Source organism: Cebus imitator, unplaced genomic scaffold (genome assembly GCF_001604975.1).
Source record: "Cebus imitator isolate Cc_AM_T3 unplaced genomic scaffold, Cebus_imitator-1.0 Scaffold93, whole genome shotgun sequence".
Taxonomy (NCBI): Eukaryota; Metazoa; Chordata; class Mammalia; order Primates; family Cebidae; genus Cebus; species Cebus imitator.
In genome coordinates, this window is record NW_016107408.1 from 5,832,295 (window position 1) to 5,853,736 (window position 21,442).

Consider the following 21,442-nt stretch of genomic DNA (forward strand, 5'->3'; position numbering starts at 1 on the left):
AACAGAGTCTCTGTCACCCAGGCTAGAGTGCAGCGGCATGATCTTGGCTCACGGCAACCTCCACCTCCAGGGTTCAAGTGATGCTCCTGCCTCAGCCTTCCAAGTAGCTGGGACTACAGGCAAACGCCACCATGCCCGGCTAAGTTTTGTATTTTTAGTAGAGACTGGGTTTCACCATGTTGGTCAAGCTGGTCTTGAAGTCCTGACCTTGTGATCCGCCTGCCTTGGCCTCCCAGAGTACTGGGATTATAGGCTTGAGCCATGGTGCCCGGCCTCATTTTTGATACCGAATGCCTGGTGTCTGAGACATGACTGGTAAGAAGGTGTCTCTTTAGGCCTGTCCTCCCCGTGGTGGAGGTCATTATAGACGAATATGGTTACTGTTTGAATAGAGGCCGCTTTCATTGGATGAAACTTGATTCAGTGGATGGTGGTGTGGAAATGGCACTAAAAAGCAGCTCTGAGGTATTCCAGGTTCTCCCTGTGTCACCCATGCTGGAGTGCAGTGGCATGATCATAGCTCACTGTAGCGTTGACCTCCCTGACTCAGGTGGTCTTCCTGTCTCAGCCTCCCAAGTAGCTGGGACTACAGGCTGGTCTCAAATTCCTGGGCTCAAGCAGTCTGGCCCCCCTCAGCTTCCCAAAGTGCTGGGATTATAGGCGTGAGCCACCATGCCTGGCCAAGTGGGCACTTTAGGATCCAGAGAACTTAGATTGTTGTCTTTCTTCTTCAGGAGAAACTCGGCACAGTGACAGAGGCGCCCAGGGCTCAGCAAGCTCACAGCCCAGCTTGTTGGACTCAGAGGGCAGAAGAATCACATTCTAAACATGACAAGGTATAGCCGCAGGAGGCAGATTCCCAGCTTGATTCTCCAGAGCCTTCTAGGTCCCAAGGGTGCCTGTGACACCAATGGGAATCTGAACCAACACAGATTCCAGAGTCTTCTTAGGAGACCTTAGCGCAGCTCTGGCCACTTCCTGAGCATGCGTGTGGCTTCCAAACTGTCCAGGCTACTTCATGCGTTTGGTTTAACGGGTTCTCGTAAGGCAGAAGAATCTTCTTGACCTTGGAGTCGGGTACATGGTCCGTTGGTTAGTACTTTGTTCAGAGGCACTGAGGGTGGAGGGCCTGCGGAGCTGGATTCTGCTGCTGGGAAATTGGGTGGGCCTCATTTCTGGGCCTCAAGTTCAGGACTAAATTAGAGTCCTAGTATTGTGAGCTTAGGGTATGCCCTGGGCATGCCACACACTTTTTTTGTACTAAGAGGATAGAAAAGGAAAGTCCAGACTAGTTGTCAAATTGAAACCCAACTACCCGGTATATTTATGTGTTAGGCATAGAAGGAATAATTGGGGGTGGGGACTGGAGAACCAAGCTAAAGGGAAAGACTAAAAGGGATAAAATACTTCCTGTGATTTTGCCCCATCATCTCTTTTCTTCCAGAGACGTGACTCAACAACCTCAGCTGGGCCTGGCAGCACACATACCCCACACACCTTTCCATCTCCAGGGTCACAAAAGCCACAAGAAGCCACGGGGAGGCTCCTGGCCACTTACTTTACCTAAGGAGCCCCTGAAGTGGCAAGTGTGTTTCCCTTTGAAGAGCCATTGCGTGTTTGGTGATACTTCCTGTGGCTCTGTGTAGATGCGGTAGACTCCCTGTGTGGGGATTGGGCTTCTGCAGTGAGTCCATGAGAAGGGGTGGGTATGGTGTGGTGTGGAACCTTGGGGAAGGGTGAGTGGGGGCTGGAGGAAGACTTAATGAATGGACAGTCCTGTATGATCAGCCAGCTGGCAGCGGGGAGGTAGGAGCTGATGTTTTCCCATAATTAGCACCCAAAAAGCTGTTCCCTAGAGGAAAAATTTAAGGACATTTCACAGCCCCATGTTTTGTTACACTCTGGAACATTGGTTTCTTCAGAGTCACTGCTGCAAAGGCATTGTTGTTGGTCCCCTGAGAGACTGGCAGTCTCTGTAGAGCCGCTGATTTATGACTACAACCTGAAGTTGTCGTGGCAGTCCTCCAGGCGCGCCTCCCTGCCCGCTCCCAGCCTCCTCTTTGCCCACCTGATTGGCAGGGGGCAGTGGCTCAAAGAGACGGTTACTAAGCAGCCTGGCCTGGATGTGGTGCCCCGCCAGGTTGAAAGAATAGCTGCAGTGTTCAGAGGAATGGGGAATTTGGCCTGTCCTGGCATCAGGAGGGACTTTTTGGGAAGGGGTCTAAGACTGAGTCTAGGCTCAGGGTGGAGAACTGGGTGGCCTCCCTGGCACCCTCCTTTTGAGCCCTGGCGTGGTGTGCCATGTCTTTGTGTAAGTGGAGCCTGCGGAGCTCTGCGCTTGTCCTCAAGAAGGTCTTGTGCAGGGTGCTTCCTGTCTCTCCTGCCTCACTGATCAGAGGGAAAGGACCTGGTGTCCTACAACTTTCTCTGAACTCTGCTTCTGCTCTTCTGATCGTTAGCAAGTGTGGCCTTTGAGATTGTTGATCTAACTGGGTTTGAGGGGCTGGGTGTCAGCAACCCAGAAATGGGGGAAACAGGTGTGTTCTTGCCATTTTACACTTGGGACAATGGAGGCAAGGGAAGACATGTGACTTGGGGCTTGGACCATGGCCTTCTCAACATTGAGTTTGGTTTAGATGAAACATTTGCTGTGGAGCAGTGAAATCCAGAAAATGTCTAGCCTTGCTCTCAGGTTTCTGCAGGACCTGTGAACGTGACTGTCATGGGACAGTGTTTGCATTCAGGATTGGAGGAAGCTTTTCTTTGAAAGGAGTATAAAGCCAGTGTAAAGAGAGCTGAGAGCCAGAGAGAGGCTGCCTTGAGCCCAGAACCTCTCCGGGAGCCCCGTTCTGTCGTTCTTTGAAGGTTCGCTGCATGCTTGCTCTGAGGTTCCATGAGCTGCCCCTTTATCCTCATGATAAAGCCTCCCTTTTTTGAACCAAAAACAAGAAAAGTCTCTTGGGAGCAACTAGTCTGCATTTTCATCTCAGGACTCTGCTGTTACAAAGCAGTCACCTCTTGCTTCCTTGGTACCAGTGGTAGAGGCAGTGGTGTCTGGGCTAGCTGGGGCCTTGAGCTCTGCACTCTATTCAAGCATGTTTTCCTCGGACCCAGGAGAGCGCAACAGGCAGGGCATACGTTGTCCAGGTGGCCGCGGCAGGCTTGCTAGCGTGTGTTCTCCTCAGCGTTGGGTTTGGTCACTGAAGAGGCATGGAGGAGAGACCAACGTGGGGCTCTGGAGCATCCGGCTGCTGTGACGCGGGAAGAAGAGGGTTCGGACGCTTGGGGGTGCCAGAGGCCCCTGAGGCATCAGCTTACCCTTAGTGTTCCTGGCGGTGCTTTTACCTTTTCTCCATCCTTAAGAACCCTGAGTGGTCTCAGCAGAGAATAGCTGGCTCAGGACCCCCAGTCTTACCTCCTTGTATTTGTTTCTCTTTTGCAGGATAATACAGAAGCAGAAAAGCGAGACCCCCAGGAACTCGTGGGTGAGTATTGGGGGAGCGGGGGTGGGGGGCGCGTTTCTCAGCCTTGCCCCTAGCGGCCTGGCTTCTGGCCATGCCAGGCCTGCCACTCCACAGGGCTTCTGTCTGCTATGAACACCATGGTCCCTTCGGCTCCCTCTCAAGGCCTTTGGCATTTCCTAGGATACCCCGGGTGAGACGCCCAGGGAACAGTTCTTCTTTGGAAATCGTATTTGTGGTGGCATTTTATTGGGTTTGGTCAGTTGCCAGCACTGTCAAGAGGGAATTCAGGGCCCCTTCAGCTGGGAGCGTGTCTTGGTCTCTGCTTCCCTTAGTGCCCGGGCCTGTCCTCTGTCTTTGCGCCCCCTCCTCCCCGTCTCTGCTGGCATCTGCATGCGGCTCAAGGAGCCAGCATGTGGCCTCTGCTGGCACTTTGCTTTGTCCCCAGGCAGGAACATACCTCAGCCCTGGAGTCTGGGGCTCTTTGTGACTTGGGAGAGCAGGGACACTCTGTTTCTGGAAAACAGCACACATTATCAAGTCCTGTGCTAGCCCAGCCTTTAATCCTTTTAGAAAGCCCCCCAGCTCCTTTCACGTGGCTCCCAAAGCCCAACCCAGGGGGAGTTCCCGGTATCTGAGTCCAGAGCCCTTGGTGGGGTTGGCCCTCCCTCTCTGGCAGCCATTACCAGCTCCCCTGCCCATCCTGCTGATCTTCACAAACAGGCTTTTGCCTTCTACAGTCTTGCTGCAGTGGCTTACTGGCTCCAGCCCTGGAGGTTCAGAGCCCAGGGACCACCTGGAAGTGCTGCCCCAGTGCTCAGACCCTCCCACCCAGGCCTTCTCCCAGTAGGACCTCTCTGCTGGGAGTTGTGCTCCGGAGCCTGTTCTCCTTTTCCTGAACTAAAGGAGCTGGGAATCGTTCATTCTGTTTGTTTTTTGAAGACGGATTGGGTAGGAACATGATAAATGCTGAGCAGCCCAGACCCTCAGCAGGAGGGCCTTAATCCCTGAGTTCTCTGATGGAGCTTGAGTCTTTCAAATCCTATAAAAAACAGTATTTTCCTAAAATCTAGAGTTTGCTCTTTATAAAGTGGTGCGTAGGGGTGCAACATTTGGCTTTGAAGGCAGAGGAAGCAGAGTGTGCATCTGCTGGGAAGCCGACGGCCTGCCCTAAGTGGGTGATCCACGGGGTGGGTGTGGATGGGAGCCTCAGCCTCTTCTCCCCACCATCACCCGAGCTGACCCTGCTGTTCACTTTGAGAAACTGCACAGCCGGGGATCAGCAAGCAGCCTGTCACATGCCAATGCAGATGCCCTCGCTCTTGCTAGTGGTGCTGGGCAGGCGGTGGAATGTGTGTGGGCATCAGCCATCTCAGCCCTCAGCTACTTCCAGGACCAACTTGTCACTTTTTCTGTCTCTGCCGCTTTTTGGAAATAGTTTTATTGAGGTATAATTTACATAGAGTAAGATTTGCCAATTTTAAGTGTGCCATTTGATGAATTTTGACAGATGTGTATAGTTGCGTTAGCCCGCACTACAATCATGATACAGAACATGTCCATCACTCTGAAATGTTCCCTCTTGCCCGGACCCTGTTACAGGTGATTCCCTCCCTCAGCCTCAGGCAAGTCGTGATCTACACTCTCCTCACTATAGCTTTGCCTTTTTGAGAATTTTCTGTAAATCAGAAAATAGTAGCCCTGGCCCTACTGACACTTTGGGCTGGATGATTGTTGTGGGGCCGTCCTGCGCTTTGTAGGGTGTTAGAGCAGTGTCCTTGGTCTCTACTCCTACATGCCGGAGGCACTCTCCCTCCCGCAGGTGTGAGGATGATGCACGTCTCCAGACATTGCCAAATGTCCCCTTGGGGCAGAATTGCCCCCAGTCGAGAACCAGGGATAGAAACGGAGCTAGGGTTTTTGTGACTTGGGAGAGCAGGGACACTCTGTTTCTGGAAAACAGCACACATTATCAAGTCCTGTGCTAGCCCAGCCTTTAATCCTTTTAGAAAGCCCCCCAGCTCCTTTCGCGTGGCTCCCAAAGCCCAACCCAGGGGAAGTTCCCGGTATCTGAGTCCAGAGCCCTTGGTGGGGTTGGCCCTCCCTCTCTGTGGCAGTCTCTGTGGCTTCTCACTCAGCACAGCGCTTGCGAGGCTCATCCATGTTGTTGGGCATGTCCAGAGTTTCCTTGTATAGCCAAGTAATATTTCACTGTAGGGATGCTCCACTGTTAGTTCACTCATTCACTCATGGAGCACACAAATGGATTTTTAACCGGCATCATTTTAATGATTCGCCGTTCCTCATTGAAAAGTAGCTTGTGTAGCTCCTCTTACTGAAGACGTAATTAGCTGAAGGCAGAGTGGCTTCTATTCATGATGGCGGCGCATATCAGCCCCTCTGCCTAAGTTTCTTTTGTCCACTCTGGTGTCAAGACTCACATTGCTTACCAGAAATGTGTCCATGCGTGTAGACAGCCCTAGCTTTAACAGAACAAGCAGGAGAGCAGAGAAGCCAAGCCACAGGCATCTGCAGCTCTGTAGCCCCTTGACAGAGCCGAGCGTGCACACCCTGTCTGTGCCCTCCAGGGCCTCGCTGATGCCCACGCCTGAACCTGGAGCAATGGTGCTGGTGTGGCAGTGCAGTTGAGTTCTCTGTGTCACTTGGGAGCTGCAAATACTCCACTGTCCCCTGGGGCCCCCAGCTCACTCCCTCCCTTCCATCCCATCAGCCTGTCCAACTAGCTGCTCCTGTGCAGATCCCTCCCTGGCAGCTGTGGGCACTATGGGTGTTGTCTGACTTGGGTACGTACCAGGGCAACTCATGCTGACAGCTGGCTTCTCAAGTCCTAAGTGCGGCTGCCTCTGAGAAAACCCTCGTCAGGCTCAGGCAGTAGCCACCACAGACCCAGGCACTGCTTCCAAGTGACTGTGGACACATTGCTCTATGTGTGTCCTGGGACATGGCTTGAGGCTCTGTCTCCTCATAATAAATGTGGGGCTCATGTCTTCCACTCAGATTCATTCCAGGACTCAAGAAGGAGAGGATTATTGAAGGGTTGCTTCCAAACTCTGTGTTGTACATTTGTATCTAGTTTTCCTGAATTCCCTTTATTTGCCAGCCTACTTCCTAGGAATTATCTTGTTTCAAGCCCTGGGCTTCAGGGAGGTTCCTCTCCTCTTATCACACTGTATACCATGTGAGCCCCAGAGTGTGGCTGGGTTGCTGTGGCAACAGGGTCACACCCTGTTTTTCCAAAAGCCTTTCCTGACAAATGCCAAAGGGCACTCTTTGTGTCTCTGTCACATGCACACATACGAACTCTCCAGCCCAGGGAAGAACATAACGCTGATTGTTTATGTGCCCAGTGCCTGCCAGGGCCCTCCTTGCTTTTGTTGCTGCTGCTTGTGAGACAGGACCAGCTCCCCCTAAGCTGATTCCGCCCTCCACCAGCTTTTGCAGCCACAGGCTTAGCCCTGTCACCTATTCCGGCGCTGGGAGGAAGGAGGAAGTCAGGAGGAGACTTGAATTCCAGCCATATCTGGGTGTCACCTTTGCTTGAGGAGTCAGACCAAAGGAAGCTGCTGGGCAAAGAGAAGCACTCTGTCCCCTGCTCTTGGGCTGCACTGGCATCTGAGGTCCGCGGCAGGACCTCTGATCAATGTGTCACCCAGTCTTTGTTCTCTTGCCCTCACCCAAAATGGCAGGTTAGTGTTCTGTTCTTGGGGCGCTTCCAACGAGAATCCATTGACAGCAGTGAAAATCAGCACTTGAAGTCTTGTTTTTAGGATGGCCCCAGGCTCGACCCCTGACTCAGAGTGTATTTGCAGTGTGCATAGGCTTGTCCTGCAGCAGCTGGACTGGCAGAGTCTGGGGGCCTTGTCCCCAGCCCTCCTCAGCACTGCATTCTTTACGGTAACTGAAACCCCAGGCGGAGATCAAAGCACCTTATCTACTAAGCAAATAATAACCCAGCCTGGGGAGAGGAGAAGGGGCAGGCTGTGCAAAGCCAGCCCGGGCAGCTCAGCAGTGGGGTTAGCTGGGGCCTGCACACAGTAGGTACCCAGTAAGTGCTTGCTGAGTGTTGTTGGTGGTTTGTACATTCTTTCTCTTCATCCTGCCCCACCCTGCCCTGCCTGCTGTTTGCTCATTGTATGGTCCTTTTCATGAGAGAGTATTTTGAAGAGCACAGACAGAATCTTAACAACAAACAGCACATTGTCCCAGCGATCCCATACAGGACTGCAGGGCCAGGGTGGCCAGAAGCTGCTGGGAAGGGGCTGGAGAGAGCAAGACCTGCTGGGCAGTGGCAGATCTCTGAGGAAATTATCCCCTGGGGGTTGTGGTTCTTCCCATCAGAATCAGGCCTTTTGTTCTCAGGAATGAGGTGGGTAAGAGAAAGTTGATTGGTTTATTTTTAAAAGATTCTAAGCTAATAACTATAAAAGATCATTTATGCACAAGGCCATTTTGGATGCTTTGGGAACCCTGAGTTCTGTTTCTCCTGTAGCCTGGGCAGAGACACACCCAATGTAGGCTGGAGCTGGTTCACATTGTGAGCCTATTGTGCACATCTCTTCCCGGCCCTGGGTTCAGTGACTTCACCTTGGTAGCTTAAATTTGGCCATGGCAGGAGAATTTACACCATAAGAAATGGCAAATCATACAGATCAAGCGCCTCCACCCTCCCCATCCCCACTCCAGTGATGCCTCCCCACTTCCCCATCCCCATGGTGGTTAGACATTTACCAGCACACTGCTGACTCTTTCCTTAAAAGTTTACCATTATGGGCTGGGCACAGTGGCTCATACCCATAATCCCAACACTTTAAGAGGCAGAGATAGGAGTATGGCTTGATCTAACAGTTCAAGACCAGCCTTGGCAACATAACGAAACCCCATCTTTACAAAAACTTTTAAGATTAGCCAGGCGTGGTGGCATGCGCCTGTAGTCCTTGCTGCTCAGTAGGCTGAGACAGGATTGCTTGAGCCCAGGAGTTCAAGGTTGTGGTGAGCTATGATTGCACCACTACACTCTAGCCTGAGTTACAGAGTAAAACCCCCATCTCTTTATTTATTTATTTATTATTTTATGTATTTTATTTCCTTTTTTGAGACAGAGTCTCACTCTGTCACCCAGGTTGAAGTGTATTGGCACGATCTTGGCTCACTGAAGCCTCCACCTTTGGGTTCAGGCGATTCTCGAGCCTCAGCCTCTCGAGTAGCAGGGATTACAGGCATGCGTCACCATGCCAGTTGATTTTTGTATTTTTAGTAGAGACAGGGTTTCACCATATTGGCCAGGCTGGTCTCACTCCTGACCTCAAATGATCTGCTCATTTTGGCCTCCCAAAATGTTGGGATTATAGGCATGAAAGGAAAAAAGTTAACTGCTGCATACAGTTGTACCCTCTACCTGGACTTTCTTTGCTCAAGCTGGCACATGGCCCACCCCTTTTGGTCATTCAGTCTCAATTCAGATGACACCTCAGAGAGGCCACACCCAAACACTCAGTTGTACTGTGTTCATAGTGTTTATCCCTACCTGAAAACATTTTATGTGCTCATGTTTTTTTGTCCATATCTGTCCCTCGTGCTGATCCCCCACCTACAGAATTTTTCCCTCTTCTCTCAACAGCCTCCTTTTCTGAAAGAGTTCGGAACATGTCGCCTGATGAAATCAAGATCCCGCCAGAACCCCCTGGCAGATGTTCAAATCACTTACAAGTAAGCATGAGGCTTGGCTACTGAGGCCGGATAGATTAAATAGCCTGGGTTACATGTTTGGTTAGGTCTTAACCTGAAGAGACCATGGCAGGGAAAGGGACTGAGGCTTCTATAAAGAAACTGCCAGGTGGGAAGGATCCGCTTTACCTCCTATTAGCCTCATCTCGGGAGTCGGCTCCTACACCCACTGCCATGTCCCCTGGTGCTCCTCCAGCAGGGCAGCCCTGGCTTGCTCTCAGTGAGGTCCGAAGCAGAGGCAGAGAAAATAACCTTCTCTGTGCATCCCAGAGATCTCTGTGCTGGGCCAATGGGAGCTTCTCAGAAGGAGCTTTGCTAAGAAACTGAGGAACCATCAGAATGTAAAATAAATTACAGAAATAAAAAAACACAAGCACTTAAAAGTTTTCTATCCTGATATATTTCTAAAATGCTGATTCAGTAGCTTCTTGCCTGACAGAATGTGCAGACCTGACTGGAGATTTGAAATCCCAAGGAGTAGAAGCTTTTAGTGCAGTTACACTCCCTTGGGGAACAGCTGGGGTTCAGCCCATGGCTCTCCTTGTCCCTCTGTGGGTTCCCTTGTGATGAACAATAAAACAGGCAGCCATGGCTGCACAATCATGGCTCCTGGACCACCTGCTTCACCTTTGATCCTAGAGCTACCACTGGGTGCCTTCGACTACACAGCAAGCCCATGGCACCACCCTAACGGATGGATGACTAATGGGACCCGAGGCTAAAGAATGCAGCAAGCTGGGAAAGGGCCAGAGTCAGGACCAGGGATGCCGCGCAGATTCTCTTCCCTTCCTGGAAGTCTCCTCCCCTTGCTGAGTTGTCTCCCCACCACCACCCTCCAGAATCACATCACCTTCCATGCCAGGCAGGCAGACAACAAGCTCCAGCTTGTAAGGACAGCTCCAGCAACCTGCCAAGCAGAGACAGCAGCGACAGCCTCCGGTGCCGAATGTGCCTCCTGATGGTGCAAACCATGCCACTTGAGCAAACATTTTAGTTCCTCTGGGGTGGTAGAACTGATCTAATGGCCCAGGAGATGCAGCCAAGTCATCTGTAAGAGATGGGTCCTCCTCAAGTTGCCGAGCCTTCTATATATGGCTCCCTCCATTACGCTGGAGGAGATAGCTTGGAGGAAAGAGATTCTTCAGTCTTGGCGATTATATCGCAGACCTCTCTACAGTTCAGCACTTGCTCTGGCCAGTCTCAGTAGAAAGATGCGGCCTCTAATAAGGGGAGTGGATCACCCCTCCTGATGTGTCCTAAATATTGTCACCTGGGCCCTTCAGGCCTGCCCACCCGCTTTTGCAGCTGCAGTGCCTCAGATGTTTTCCTTCTGGAGAATCTATATTTAACCCCCACTGCAAGGGAGGCTGTAGGTAGATCTTGGCACTGGGCTGTGCTGATGCCATCTACTTTAGGCATCATCTCCATGGGCTGTGGACACCTATGGCACTGGCCACAGTAGGTAAGCTTGGATCCCTCCGGGTGGTTCTCCACTCTCCCATTGAAAGCCAGGCAGCGACCTGTGGGGGAGCTTGGGTGAGAGATAAGCAGTCAGTCCTTGATGCTGTCAATAAACTGGTGTGGACCAGCTACCTGTGAGCCACCCCATAAAAAGTTTGCAAGACCAGATCCAAAAAACTCTACTCCTGCCTCCCATCAAAAGGACATAGCCCTTCCGAAGTCTCCTCTGGGTCACAGTTCTGCTAAGGATTTGACCTCATGTTAAAATTTAAAACCAGGATTCAGTCCCTGCGTATCAACACCAATGCCCTGAACGCTTCTTTGGATGATTCTGGAACTGATTAACCGGTTGGGGCTTTCTTCATTATTTTCTCTGTGGCTCCTCTGCTGTGATCTTTTCACTGCTCACTATACTGTCATCAGGAGGGCGTCAGGAAACCTCAGCAATGGAAGCAGCCTGGTCTGAGTTTATCCTACTTGTGTGCAGCTCTGGGCAAAGGCAGGGTGGAGAAAGAGGAGGTTAAATTTTAACATAAGGTCAAGCTGGGCTTTGCATGGCTCTGGAGCCTCACCTTCATGCTGCACACAGCACTGGTGACCAGGCGCTGGGACAGTGGAGGGACCTGGGCTTCTGTCATATGCACCCTCTGCTCCTCTTCCATAGGACAAGATCCAGAAGCTTTATGAACGAAAGATAAAGGAGGGAATGGATATGAACTACATTATCCAAAGGAAGAAAGAATTTCGGAACCCCAGGTAAGTTTACCTTGAGTTGAGCCTGCAGAGTTTACTGAGTTATTTATGTTGACCTAAGGGCTGAGACGTTCCCAAGGAGGTGGTGAGGAAAAGCCCTGAGCCCAAACCATCACCCACACTTGTCATTACACTGAGTGCCTGCTAGACACAGCAGATTGCATTAACCCAGCCAGAGGCTTGCCATTCAAGATCGAGACGAAACACATAAAGCAGTACATAGCGAGACCTAGGCTGGGATGAGGGAGACCTAGCTGAGTTCTTGTCCCTCCTCTGAGCCCAAAGCGCATGACCTCTCAAGGCCTCTATCCTCACGGAAGGAATTGGACTGGACAATTACTGTAGATTCATCTTCCAACTCTAAAAAGCTGATTTTTGCATATAGGTGAGAGGCCTTAGGACCAGAGCTATGTCTGGTCTTATTCCATTTAATGCACAAGCTAGTGACATACCCAGGAAAGAGCATGTCTTGTGTGTGGGCCTGAGTGTGGTGAGCCCAACCCAGCCATGCAGACTGAAGGTCAGTGAGACAAAACTTAGCCATCACCTTGACCCCATGCTCTTCCCGGCCCCTAGTTAACAGGTCCGTCTCCCTGGGAGGGTGGAGGGCCATCAGGAAGGTTGCTTAGAACCACTGAGCTGGGTTTAAAGGTTTTGAAGGTTTTGTATCAGCCCAGTGAGCTGGATGGTTCAGGTGTCGTGCAGGGATGTGGACTTGTGCCTGCTCAGCACCCGTGCTATTCTTTCAGCATCTACGAGAAGCTGATCCAGTTCTGTGCCATTGACGAGCTTGGCACCAACTATCCAAAGGTGCGTCTGGCACACGGGGCTGGAGGGTGATGGGGACACCAGGCCATGGGATTTGACCTGCAGCAACAGAAAGGTCCATGGAGTGGCACTGCTGATTGAAAAGCACAGTCCCCATCTCTTTGGTTTAAGTCCCTATTCTGAAATAGTCCGATAAAGAGATTCCGGTGGTCGTCCTGGTGCCTGGCCCCTGACAGGGCCATGTGTGGACCTGCTGCTGTTGTAGGCCCCCCTGGGGGTTGCTGGACAGGGGCATCGTGCTCCCGTATTCTTTCGCACTTGCTGACTGCCCTTGGCTAGAGTCCAAGAATGACAGCCGAGCCCCGGGTCAGGGGACCCCAGGCCAGGAACCTCCATAGAAAAACTCGGGTATGGAACTTAGGTTTCTGAATCATTTGTCATCTAATGATTCCTACTAACTGCAACTTTCGCCTTTTCCTTTGCAGGATATGTTTGATCCCCATGGCTGGTCTGAGGACTCATACTATGAGGCATTAGGTAGCCTTTCGTCTCTCCTCCCCCATACCTCATCCACCCACCCGACTGTCCCTTTATTTAGTCAGTTGGTTATCCAGGTGATACATGTTTCAGGGTCTCCTCTACATCAGGCCATGTTCAAGGGAGGGGCTGGGTACAGACCTGAATGAGATAGACCCACCCCTGACTCAAGAGGCTTATGCCACAGCAAAGAAGACGGAACATCACACCAGTAATGCCAGCATCAATGAATGTTGATGATGACGGAGTTGCTGGGTACAGGGAGCTTTGGCAAGGAGGGTCATCTAACCTGGCCAGAGGGATGGAAAGGCCTCGCTGCTGAAACTGTATTCAAGCTGAGATTTGAGGAGGCTTAGGGGCCAGGCAGGTGTAGGCAGAATGCTCCTAGGTCAGTGGGAGCACGGCTTACTCTTTTTTTTTTTTTTTTGAGTCGGAGTTTCTCTCGTTACCCAGGCTTGAGTGTAATGGCACAATCTCGGCTCACCGCAACCTCCACCTCCTGGGTTCAAGCAATTCTTCTGCCTCAGCCTCCCGAGTAGCTGGGACTACAGGCGCATGCCACCACGCCCAGCTAATTTTTGTATTTTTAGTAGAGACAGGGTTTCACCATGTTGACCAGGATAGTCTTGATCTCTTGACCTCATGATCCACCCGCCTTGGCCTCCCAAAGTGCTGGGATTATAGGTGTGAGCCACCGCACCCGGCAAGCACGGCTTATTCTTAAGGTACCAGTTTGGGAGAACTGGAGGAACGTCAGAAGGCCCAAACCCCCAGACTGTAGGTCCCGATTCTGCAGCCCACGGGCCTGTAGAGGTGCTTTGTTTGGCCCTCATGAATTTTGTCTTTTAATTTGAATTCATTGCCAACATTTTACATCATAATCTCTCATTCCAGCTTCTCTCAGTCAGTAGGAAGGTAGTCCCCATTAGGCCTCTATGCCCCTGTGCAGCAGTTCACTGGAGCTCCGGAGTAGCTGGCCCTTCCAGACGCAGGCGCAGGGCATGCAGCCCTCAAGCCCTGGAGCTGAAGGCCCCTGCTGCGCGCTGACCAAGGGCTGGCTTCATTTTGCCTAGCACAAAGGACAGCCCAGTGAGAAGAATGCAGGAATCAGAGTAGGCACCCTCAGCCCAGAGCTGCTCCAGGGCTGCCTTGGTAACAGCTTCTCTTGTCTTCATAGCCAAGGCCCAGAAGATCGAGATGGACAAATTGGAAAAGGCCAAAAAGGAGCGAACAAAAGTAAGTGATGGCAGACCTCGTAGATGAAAAAGGCAGATGTGTGGAGTGCGTGGGTCCTGCTGGCTGAGCCCAGAGGTTGTCCAGACTGCCCCCCACCCTGACCCCATGTCATCGCTTGGCGAGGCTCTGACCCCCTCAGCAGGGCCTGTGCACTGAGCAGGCCTGCTGGGCTCACGGCGCTCGTCTGCTGCCTCGCCCTTGGTGTCTTGTTTGCTACATTGTGCCCCCACAATTGCAGAGCCTTGGGGGGCTTTGTCTGCTTCGGGTCATGGGTGCCCTCTCCGACCTGAAGGGAGGGAAATAGTTCCCTGAGACAGTGCCAGGCCCAGCTTGCTCTGCTCGGTGAGTTTCTTGGCCTCCAGAGCTGACCCCATTGGCCCGCCTGGGTGTTGCCTATTAGGTCCCCTGTTAGGACCCTGAGTGCCACTTGTTCCCCAGCAGTGTGGTCTGGGTTTTTCAGGGAGCATCAGTTTGGCTGTGAGACCAAAGCCTTGTCTCTGGGCATTGTTCCCTTTGTGACCAGAGTCCTGGAGCTGGGCCTCAGAACACCAGCTCCTTCCACCTCTGGCTGGGCCTGACCATCCTCAAGCAGCTGCAGCCTCCAGACCGCTTCCCTCACCCCCAGGCAGAGGGGCTGTGGGCCTGGGCATGCTGGTGGCCCTCTGGAGGCACTGGCTGCTGGGCCAGGAATGTGGGAGCTGGTTCAAGGGGATAATTGGGGTTTCTCATTCTTAAACCTTCATTGAATCTCCCTTCTCTCTCTTTCCCTCTCCCTTCCAAACCCCAGGCTTGTTGCAGGGACGTGTCTGCAGCGCCTGGGGACCGGAGCTGTCCTTCCCCTGTGCGGGCGGGCGCCGCCTCCTCCTGGGTGTGAGGAGGAGGGGCCTGGCCAAACGGTTCTGGGCATATGAGGTGGGGCGGTGGGTGGGGGGTGCTGGGATGTACAGAGACCTGGTGATGCCGGGAGGGATCCGGTACTGTTTGGAAAGTTTTTTAAGAGTGAAAAGCCCCTTCGGGTTCTTCTTAGACGCCTCACCCTCCCCCAGATGGTCACAGCAGAGTTGATTTCCAATGCCTCCTTTGTGTAAGTGCCAAGCTCCTGTCCCCCAGGAGCTGACAGATGGCGAAAGGCTGTGGACACCCAGCTTTGCCCGGCCTGATTCTCTTCCTTCTCCCTCTTCAGATTGAATTTGTGACAGGCACCAAGAAAGGCACCACAACCAATGCCACGGCCACCACCACTACCACCGCCAGCACAGCTGTTGCAGGTAGATTGCAGAGATGCCCTGCCTCCTTCCACCCACACATGGAGCCTGGGATGGGCCCCTTCGGTTTCTGCTCCTAAGCCCCTGCTGGCCCGCTAGGGGAAGGGAAAGAGGGCACCCACTCCTTGGTGGATCGTGATCCTGACTTCTCTTGCTTTTTCTCCAGATGCTCAAAAGAGAAAGAGCAAGTGGGACTCGGCCATCCCAGTGACAACGATAGCCCAGCCCACCATCCTCACCACCACGGCCACCCTGCCAGCTGTTGTCACGGTCACCACCAGCGCCAGCGGCTCCAAGACCACCGTCATCTCTGCTGTGGGCACTATTGTGAAGAAGGCCAAGCAGTGACCTGAGGGGCTACCCTAGGACTTGAAAGGACTATGCAGCCCAGTGACCACTGCCCAATGGGAGGTGCCACTTTGTATATTTCAGGACTGGGAACTGCTCCGCAGATGCCACCTGAGAGGAACTTCTTTGTGGCATTCCATCCAGAAGGACATGCAGCGTGGGAGCCGGGCACTGTGGACAGGGTCTGTCCACGCACCACCTGGGATCTGTTGCCCATTAAAAGTGCCGTATTTTTACCTCTTGGCATCTCAGATGCACTGCCTCTCCTGCATTCTGTTTGCAGGCAAATGTTGAAGCTCATATGTGCCCCATTTTGGTTGGGACTACTGCCTCAGGGTTGACAATAGGGTGATGGAGGCCTGGGACACTGTTTGGAGGGGCCCAAGAGGTCGCCGTTGTTATCCATATATGCCTCTGGCCATGGACAGACAGGAGACCCCGAGCCCCATGTTCGTGCCGTCTGCCACCTTGATCGCAAAACCCAGCCAGTTCTCAGGTGATGGCCTAGCTGTGCTCCCTCGGGTGCACTTGAGTACTCCCCACACCAAACCCCTTTTTGGACACACCCAGAATTTTGAAGTCAAGCCAGTTTCTAGAAAGGCTGGGGTGAGATTCCAACCTATGCAGGGAGTAGGGAGGCGTCCGTGCCTGGCCAAGGCTGCCCCAGTCCCTTGGTGCCCAGTGAGCACAGCCAGCCAGAGCTGAGCAGCGGGGGAGATGAATCACCTCCTGCCCAGGCCAGGTGGCAGCTCATTGTTTACGGGCAAGCCCTGCTCCTGGGAGGGCTCCTACCACCCCACCCTTCCTCTGCATGTTATCTCTGCCCCACAGCAGCCCCTGGGCAGCACTAGTGGCCACTGGGCTCCCTGCCTGGGCTGAAACGGGTTTCCCAGACTAGGAGTCCAGAGGAGACCGTTTACCCTTCATGATCTTTGGCGACTCACCACTGGAGCGGAAGGGCTGTGTGTCAGCAGAAGGAAGCCAGACTGTGAAGGGCCGTGTTGCTTTCAGCGGGTGGGCAGAGGTTTTGAAAGGTGGTTCTGAACTTGCAGCTGGTACTCCAGTGGGACCTGGGAAATATAAGGAACTCTGTGCATGAGGTGTTTTAAAAATGAAAATCAAGAAATCAAGTCCACTCCCCCGACACACACACTTGGGCACTTCAGGAGGTCAGCTCTCACCCCTTCCTTGATGGGGCTTTGAAGCTCTGGGGAGAGGAGCTGCTGTCCACTCATCCCCCAGAGGGACTCTGAAAAGGCTTCCTGCCCTGTGACCTCCAACAGGGGCCCCTCATTAGCCAAGGGCACTGTGCAGGTTTTGCGGGAGGCACCGTGGCACCTTGGAAAGGGCAGTAGACCTGGAGCTGGCACTTCTGGTCTGGATTCCCAGTTTAAAACCAGTTGTGTGGTCTCCAGCCCTTCCCTCTGTAAGCCTGTTTGTTCTCTGAAATCACCGCTGAAAGGAACCAGGCCAGGACCCCTCAGACAGTGATAAAGCATCGTAAGGTCGCTGGGAGGAACCGGAGATGACTTAGCAAAAGCTTTATAAGCTGTAAAGTTCCTGCCAGTGTTTGTTGTTGGCTAAGTCCAATTTTGTTGTTGTTGACCAAGGAGAGAAGCAAACTCCTGGCCTGTGCCCTCGTGCTCTTTGTTGGAGGGGTGGGGTTGGCAGTTCTTTCCCCTACTGGCTTTCCTTGGGGCGGCTCCAGCCCTGCCATTCACCTGTCCACTTAAAGCAGTAATGACTGTGTCTCCTGCGGGGCCCCAGAGATGGGGGGCCTGGAGAATGAACACAGGCTTAGAGTCGGGCAGCCCCAGGCTGAAACTGTTGTGCCCCTTACCAGCCTCCTGAGTTGGGTCAAGGTTTTTAATCCTGGACTTTCATTTCCTCTTCTATAGAAGAGGAAATGAAAATGGTGCTTGCCCACCTTAGTCCCATCAAGGATGGCCCAGAGCTGTGTGAACTGTTCCTGTTGGGGATGGATGGCCCAGGCACTAGGGCCAAAGTTGTTTCTGTCCAGTGTGTCTCTGCTCACCAGAGAACTCTGTCTACAGCTTCTACTGTCACCCACCCACACGCCCCCTTTCCTCTCTTCCTAGGGCTCTGATCTTGGGTGGGCATCGGGATTCATTTAGCTCCCCACCTGGCATATGTAGAAACCCAAGGTGTGTCTCAGGTTTCTATAATTCCCGACTCTGCTGGGCAGGTGGGCGCTCCTTTCTTAATGCTCAGTGCACCCCCTTGCTTTCAGGATCACGCCTTACTGCCTTGTAACCTCTGCCCACAAACGGGATGAAATAGCTCGTGTCGGCTGGGTGCGGTGGCTCACGCCTGTAATCCCAGCACTTTGGGAGGCCGAGGCGGGTGGATCACGAGGTCAAGAGATCGAGACCATCCTGGTCAACATGGTGAAACCCCGTCTCTACTAAAAATACAAAAAATTAGCTGGGCATGGTGGCACGTGCCTGTAGTCCCAGCTGCTCGGGAGGCTGAGGCAGGAGAATTGCCTGAACCCGGGAGGCGGAGGTTGCGGTGAGCCGAGATCGCGCCATTGCACTCCAGCCTGGGTAACAAGAGTGAAACTCTGTCTCAAAAAAAAAAAAAAAAAAGAAATAGCTCGTGTCTTCTAGTTCTCGTAAGCAGAAACAAAGCAGGCATAAATAATCCTATGCCCCAGTGCCTAGCGTGAGATGAGTACTCAGGTGACTGGGGAATGGAGGGATGGAAGGAGAGGTGAGTTTATTCATCTTCCAAAGGTGTGGTCCCTGCTCCTATGCTCACTGAACTGATGTTTCCAACCTGTAAGCTGCATCACTAAAGCCTTCTGGGGCTCGATTCCAAAGGGCTGCCTGTCAATTGGCTGTTCATTGAGAATCATTGAAGTTCAGTGATAGTTACAGAAAGGTTCAATATTCTTTTTAATTTTGTATATATTTGGAAATCTCTATAATAAAAGATTTTTTTAAGGGCTATTGAGCTGGGCACAGTGGTTCACGCCTGTAATCTCAGCACTTTGGAGGCTGAGGTGGGTGGATCACCTGAAGTCAGGAGTTCAAGACCAGCCTGACCAACATGGTGAAACCCCATCTCTACTAAATTTAAAAGAAAAAAACAAAACAAAACAGCCAGGTGTGGTGGCCCATGCCTGTAACCCCACCTAGTTGAGAGGCTGAGGCAGGAGAATAGTTTGAACCTGGGAGGCAGAGCTTGCAGTGAGCCAAGATTGTGCCATTGCTCTAAAAAAAAAAAAAAAAAAAAAAAATCTCCATGGATAGATTTGGAGTAGGAGAGATTAAATGAAAAGTTATCAAACAATGCATGTAATAAACTCTAGTATAAAAAATAACTGGGCGTAGTGGCTCATGCCTGTAATCTTAACGATTTGGGAGGCCGAGGCAGGTGGATCCCTTGAAGCCAGGAGTTTGAGACCAGCCTGGCCAACATGGTGAAACCCCATCTCTACTAAAAATACAAAAATCAGCCGAGCATGGTGGTGCACACCTGTAGTCCCAGCTAGTTGAGAAGCTAAAACAAGAAAATTGCTTGAACCTGGGAGGTGGAGGTTGCAGTGAGCCAAGATAGTGCCACCGCATTCCGGCCTGAGCAACAGACGGAGACTCTATCTCAAATAATAATAATTGCCAGGCGTGGGGGCATTCACCTGTAGTTCTAACAACTCAGGAGGCTAAGATAGGAGGATCCCTTGAGCCCAGGACTTGGAGGCTGCTGTGAGCCAAGATTTTGCCACTACACTCCAGCCTGGGCAACAGCAAGACGCCATCTCTAAAAAATAATTGTAATAAGCCGGGCGCGGTGGCTCAAGCCTGTAATCCCAGCACTTTGGGAGGCCGAGGCGGGTGGATCACAAGTTCAAGAGATCGAGACCATCCTGGTCAACATGGTGAAACCCCGTCTCTACTAAAAATACAAAAAAAATTAGCTGGGCATGGTGGCGCATGCCTGTAATCCCAGCTACTCAGGAGGCTGAGGCAGGAGAATTGCCTGAACCCAGGAGGCGGAGGTTGCAGTGAGCCGAGATCGCGCCATTGCACTCCAGCCTGGGTAACAAGAGTGAAACTCCGTCTCAAAAAAAAAAAAAAAAAAAAAAAAAAAAACCTCCCAGAAGCAATGACACCCAAGTAGCATCCAGCACACAGTACTCACATCTTGGCCTCTCTAGTAGCATCCAGCACACAGTACTCACATCTTGGTCTCTCTAGTAGCATCCAGCACACAGTACTCACATCTTGGTCTCTCTAGTAGCATCCAGCACACAGTACTCACATCTTGGTCTCTCTAGTAGCATCTAGCACACAGTACTCACATCTTGGTCTCTCTAGTAGCATCCAGTACACAGTACTCACATCTTGGTCTCTAATACCATTCCCTGCTGAAAGGAACCAAGCTAGGACCCCTTGGAGAAAGAGCTGATCCTGAAATCTAAGTAGGAAAGGGGCAGTTCTAGAAAGCAGGGAAGACACAGAAGTCAGTCAAAAAGGTCAAAGAAGCCAGTGTGAAGGGATCTCCTACTGGCCGGATTTGGTTACATTTGAACATAAAGGAAGAATGAGTTCAATGAATTGGCTTTTTAATTTTGTTTTGTTTTGTGTTTTTGTTTGTTTGTTTTGAGACAGAGTCTTCCTTTGTCACCCAGGGTGAGGTGCAATGGCGTGATCTTGGCTCACTGCAACCTCTGCCTCCTGGATTCAAGCGATTCTCCCGCTTCAGCCTCCTGAGTAGCTGGGATTACAGGCACGTGCCACCAGGTCCAGCTAATTTTTGTATGTTTAGTAGGGATTGCATTTTGCCATGTTGGCCAGGCTGGTCTCCAACTCCTGACTTCAGGTGATCTGCCTGCCTCGGCTTCCCTAAGTGCTGGGATTACAGGTGTGAGCCACTGCACCCAGCCTCCAATGAATTGTAAACTATTGAGCACATAATCCATTCATTTATTGTGATAATTTGAAAAAAAATGTACTTGCCACCATTAGACTTGAATGTATCTACTCCTTGCTCTGAAATTGATAACTAAGTGAGAAAAATTAACCATGTGCACTGCTGATGGGATTGTGAAGTGGTGCAACTGCTGTGGAAAACAGTATGGCAGTTCCTCAAAAGTTATTTTTGTTTTTGAGATGGAGTCTCGCTCTATGGCCCAGGCTGAAGTGCAGTAGGCTCACTGCAACCTCCGCCTCCTGGGTTCAAGTGATTCTCCTGCCTCAGCCTCCCAAGTAGCTGGGATAACAGGCGCCTACCACTACACCCAGCTAATTTTTGTATTTTTCAGTAGAGACAGGATTTCACCATGTTAGCCAGGCTGGCCTTGAACTGCTGACTTCAGGTGATCCGCCCACCTTGGCCTTCCAAAGTTCTGGGATTATAGGTGTGAACTACCAAGCCCGGCCTTTTTTTTCTTTTAGTCAGAAAGACATCTATTAAATGTAGAAAGGGGCTGGGCACAGTGGCTCACACCTGTAATCCCAGCACTTTGGGAGGCTGAGGTGGGCAGATCACCTGAAGTCAGGAATTTGAGACCAGCCTGGCCAAATGTTGAAACCCCAATTCTATTAAAAAAACAAAAATTAGCCAGGTGTGGTGGTATGCACCTGTACTGCCAGCTACTCGGGGGGCTGAGGCAGGAGAATTACTTGAACCTAAGAGGCGGAGTTTGCAGTAAGCTGTGATCATGCCACTGCACTCCAGCCTGGTGAGACTCTGTCTCAAAAAAAAAAATTAAAAATAAATAAAAAATGTAAAAAGGGGGCCGGGCTCGGTGGCTCACGCCTGTAATCCCAGCACTTTGGGAGGCCGAGGCGCGTGGATCACGAGGTCAAGAGATCGAGACCATCCTGGTCAACATGGTGAAAC

General features: G+C 51.8%; 1 protein-coding gene across 5 annotated transcripts in view; it reads left to right on the forward strand.

Annotated features, from left to right (window-relative positions):
* Window positions 1-15,825, forward strand: part of LOC108309425 (SAP30 binding protein) — a 39,632-nt gene extending 23,807 nt beyond the window's left edge. For 2 of the 5 annotated variants that reach the window (XM_017535760.2, XM_017535761.2), the window contains 9 exons: window positions 3,443-3,485; window positions 9,100-9,188; window positions 11,332-11,423; window positions 12,170-12,230; window positions 12,674-12,725; window positions 13,903-13,961; window positions 14,749-14,808; window positions 15,145-15,229; window positions 15,393-15,825. In XM_017535760.2, coding sequence (XP_017391249.1) covers window positions 3,443-3,485; window positions 9,100-9,188; window positions 11,332-11,423; window positions 12,170-12,230; window positions 12,674-12,725; window positions 13,903-13,961; window positions 14,749-14,808; window positions 15,145-15,229; window positions 15,393-15,574 — 723 coding nt within the window. In that variant the 3' untranslated portion in view covers window positions 15,575-15,825. The remainder of the gene's footprint in view (window positions 1-3,442; window positions 3,486-9,099; window positions 9,189-11,331; window positions 11,424-12,169; window positions 12,231-12,673; window positions 12,726-13,902; window positions 13,962-14,748; window positions 14,809-15,144; window positions 15,230-15,392) is intronic. The other 3 variants (XM_037741046.1, XM_017535762.2, XM_017535763.2) reach the window with 3 other exon arrangements.
* Window positions 15,826-21,442: the final 5,617 nt, after the last annotated feature.